The sequence below is a fragment of the Zingiber officinale genome, chromosome 10A (genome assembly GCF_018446385.1).
Source record: "Zingiber officinale cultivar Zhangliang chromosome 10A, Zo_v1.1, whole genome shotgun sequence".
NCBI lineage: Eukaryota > Viridiplantae > Streptophyta > Magnoliopsida > Zingiberales > Zingiberaceae > Zingiber > Zingiber officinale.
In genome coordinates, this window is record NC_056004.1 from 23,760,303 (window position 1) to 23,764,411 (window position 4,109).

Sequence of the window (4,109 nt, forward strand, 5' to 3'; positions counted from 1 at the left end):
TCTTAAAAATAATGAAAGAAATTCATGTTTTAATGTCAATTATATTCATTCACTCATCTTTGTAAGGCTGTTAAAAAAATAGAGAAAAAATAGTCTTATTTTTTTCCCCTTTTTTTAAAGAAAAATTGATTCGGTTCCCAGTGTTTTATTTTGACTTCCTCACCATTCTCGTCCCTGTCACGCGGCTCTTTGCGATGAGCTGGTAAGGCCAAGTTAAACAAAATCCAAACGGAGTTGACTGAATCTGAGACAGCCTTTCCATTAAAAAGACATGACAAAGAAATCTACAACCTTCTTCCCTAATCTGGGTACTACTAATAAATCCCTTTGAAACTGTCTAACCGCCACGGAATCTCACTGTTTCCAGATCATCTCCCTCGCAATCAATACCATGGCGGTTAAGACGTAGCGAGAGTGTCATAGTTTGACATCTGTTGGCGCTGAATTTAATAAAAAAATTAGATTGACCGATCATGGATTGAAGGACTCATGGATAGAAAAAATCCATTAATTTATCTTCATGAGTAAAGTATCAATTCGGCTTCGGTCTGCGAAGACAGATCCACTGCCAACGACTTGCTACCATGCTTTCGTGATTTATCTTAAAAATCAGTGAAAAATTTTCATAGGGGGCGAACGATCATATTTAGAATTAATTAGATCATATTATAAAAAAAACTGTTCTACTATAATTTGAAAAAAAAAAACATACAGTGAAATAAATTTGAAAAGAACATGCTATGTGTTTCGGTTCTGTTTTACCCAGAGTGGCACATTAACAGGGCTATACTATGAGATATGGTTCCATTCAGTTCAATTCGGTTCAGTTAATTTATATACTTTGAAATTTGCCCGGAGTTTCATTTTAACGAAACTACTGACCGAACCGTTATTGGTCCGGGTCATTACAAGCATTACAATGTTTGGATTTACAAATTATAACAATCCAACGGAACTCTGTCACTGAAGACACTCTGTTTTTATTTATGCTACAGTGCGCGTGTGTAGTGGTAGTAGTAGAGGATCCGAGTAGTACTTTTCAGATGGAGTAACTCCACAGGGACACGTCGCCGTAGTTCTCGTCATTGGCCGGTACCGGCAGCGGCGGAGGTTCGATTAATAAGCCTTCCGCCATGTCCAGGTACTCCTGCATCCCGAAATTGAAGTCGCCGTCGTCGAAGAGCGGGTCGCTGGCGGGCGTCGAGGACGGCTCCGCATGGGCCCATGAGGTTGAGGGATCGGCAGCGGCGGCGGCAGGTGCGAGTGCGGTGGAGGGAGTGGAGTTGGGGCGAAAAGCCTCGGCGGCGCGCGCGGCGGCCTTGCGGATGTCGTTGGGGTTGGAGGAGTCCGGGGAGGGGAGGAGCCAGGCGGAGTCGGCGAAGTTGAGGCAGGCGGTGCGGCCGCGGAGCGCGATGGCGGCTACGTCGTGCGCACGGGCGGCCATTTCGGCGGTGGCGAAGGTGCCCAGCCAGATTCGGGACTTCTTGTTGGGCTCCCGGACCTCGCACACCCACTTGTCGCCGTTCCGGCGCCGGACGCCTTTGAACACCGGGTGGCGCGTCTCCCGGAACTTGGTGCGGCCCGCCCGGCGCTTTGGCGGCGCAGACGACACCGTGGCGTAGCAGACTTCTTCGTCGGACTCCGATCGGCGGGGGAGCCTCGGCGAGTCGAGCGAGTCGCTGTCCATTTGCGATTTGATCAATTGGTTTGATTAATTTTCCGGTGGTGGCGGCAAAGTGGGGGGAGGAGAGTTGGTATAAATTTGGGTGTGGCGAAGGGAGAATGTGTCGCTATCGGGACGCGGCACACGGATTGCCAGGTTGGTCCTGGATTGTGGTCGGGATGCGGAGGATACAGCTGTGGTGTGGTGGTGGACTAGGGGTCGTATCGTTTGAGTGGCTAAACATTCCAGATTTCCCCCTTTATTATTATCATTAACTTAAATTTATAAATAATATAATTTAATAAGATATATTATTGTGAGAACTCGACCTATTCATAGTTAAAAAAAAAAAATTAAGATTAAATTAGTTAAATGTTTTTAAAAATTATAAATAAGATATGGTATTTTACTGTATCATGAAGATTTCGAAATTTCACATTTTGAGTATTTAATTTTCATAATATTAAAATCACACATTTCCATTATATCCTAAAAAAAATCTTCTTCGAATTTTTATTTTACTTATTCAAAAATTATTATTCTCAATTTATACTACAAATTTATTATTATTTTAAAAAACTTAAAATTGAATTACTCTTTTCTAATGTGACAAAAGTAGATTAGCTTGTTTCAACATCTTTACTAATCCGTCCCTAAATTAATATATAAAAAATAAATTATGAATGACTACTAATTATTAATATAAATATTCAAGACATGAGAAAAAAAACATATTCCAATACGTCTCCAACGCTTTCTAATGAATCTTGAGAAAAACGTAAACATCAAATTTTTTGTTCCTTTGAAGGGAGATGGTTGATGTGATAGGGTGAATCTTTGTACTTGGATTTATTAATTGTCGATCTAGAGTTTGAGATTCAATTAAGATATATTATTAAAAAAAATTAATTAATCAATTAGAGACATAGGATTTGAGACTTTTTCTCTACTTATTTTATATAAAAATATACTTTTTTATTCTATATCTTAGGATTAGTGGCAGTGTGAGAACGAGACATTTTTATAAATATCTTATGTTATAAAATATACTTATATTTTTGATATTTTTATTAAGATTAAATATAATATTAAATTAATTTTTTTATAAATAAGAGTCCGTTATTGAGATTCTTGAACGTCTCACCCGGACAATCGCTAGTACACTGAAAGATTCGGGATTAATGTAAATTCGTAGGTCCCGTGATTTGAATGAATAGATACTAGATTCTAATCAGTTACTGCGGTTTTTTTTCTTAGATACCTCGTCAGTATGTTCCACGTGGGACGTGGCGAAGCATCCAGCAAAAAGAAACGTGCACGTGGAGTTAGGGGCAGCAGAGATGGCCCACGTGCGGGTTATTTTTTTTTTTATGACGACAATGCAATTAATTTTTTACTTTAATTGAAGTTGATTTCTGAGCGGCGAACGAGTGACAGTTAGGAGCCAGTTTGTAACGATCAAATCCTACGCGCGACATCACCGAACACGGATCGGTACTCATGCGGCTGTTGCCACTTGCCGTTTGGGTTGGGCGTTGGACCGACGTGCCTGGTTGGAGGCAACTGCTTAGTTAGCTCATAAATGAACTAGAATTTTTCACCGAAGCTTCATTTATTTTATATTTTAAAAAAATTAAAAATATTTAGTGTGATATGAATTTATCGCCTATAATTTTTTATCTCACAATAAAAATATAATATATTATTTTTTTATTGAAATCGGGACCGTACTTTTTCATTTATTACTAAAAGAGATTTCGTATATTTTCCTTTTAATTTTTTTATTTTTAATATTATTATAGCGGCCATAAAATCATAATTACCATGTAATTACAAGTGCTATGATTTGCATATACTACTATTTAACTAGTATTGATACAAATAACTTATTTATGTTGTAATAACTATAATTCATTATTGTTATAATATAATATTAATTTGTATTGACAAATGTTAAATAAAGATAATTATAATCTCGTACGATACATAAGAGAGGGTGCATTATCTGTAAAATAAAAATAATCTCTTTTTAGATCTTTCAATTTAGTTATTAGATATCATAATTAATTTAAACAAAAAAGAAGTGTATAAAAATGAACAAATAAATAAAGAAACTAAGAAAGCTGGAATTTTTACTTTTTAAAATCTAAGTAGTTATTAATCTAGATAGTTGCAAAATTTCATTAAAAATATCTCCTTTGTTGTAGGTGGAGAAATCTCTTACACTCTTTAAAAAGCTCAGGAATTAGCTATGAAATGAATACAGAAGTTGTTATTGATTTCCTATCTCCAGGGATCTTTTTATACCCCCTAAAAAATTCTATCTATAGCTTGAAGGCACCTTCAAGTGGATCCAAGGTGCCTTTAATAGGCTAAGGTTTATCCACCGAAGATAAAATTTTATCTTTGGCTAATGGTTATTGAAGGCACCTCCAACAGGCTGGAA

At 37.2% G+C, this 4,109-nt stretch overlaps 1 protein-coding gene across 1 annotated transcript; it reads right to left on the bottom strand.

Annotated features, from left to right (window-relative positions):
- Window positions 1-831: 831 nt before the first annotated feature.
- Window positions 832-1,732, bottom strand: LOC122027226 (dehydration-responsive element-binding protein 1G-like). Its single transcript, XM_042586152.1, has one exon. The coding sequence runs from the start codon at window positions 1,685-1,687 to the stop codon at window positions 1,040-1,042; it is 648 nt and encodes a 215-aa protein (XP_042442086.1). The 5' UTR covers window positions 1,688-1,732; the 3' UTR covers window positions 832-1,039.
- Window positions 1,733-4,109: the final 2,377 nt, after the last annotated feature.

Coding starts and splice junctions, on each gene's coding strand:
- LOC122027226 (XM_042586152.1), bottom strand. CDS start 1,687: ATGGACAGCGACTCGCTCGACTCGCCGAGGCTCCCCCGCCGATCGGAG.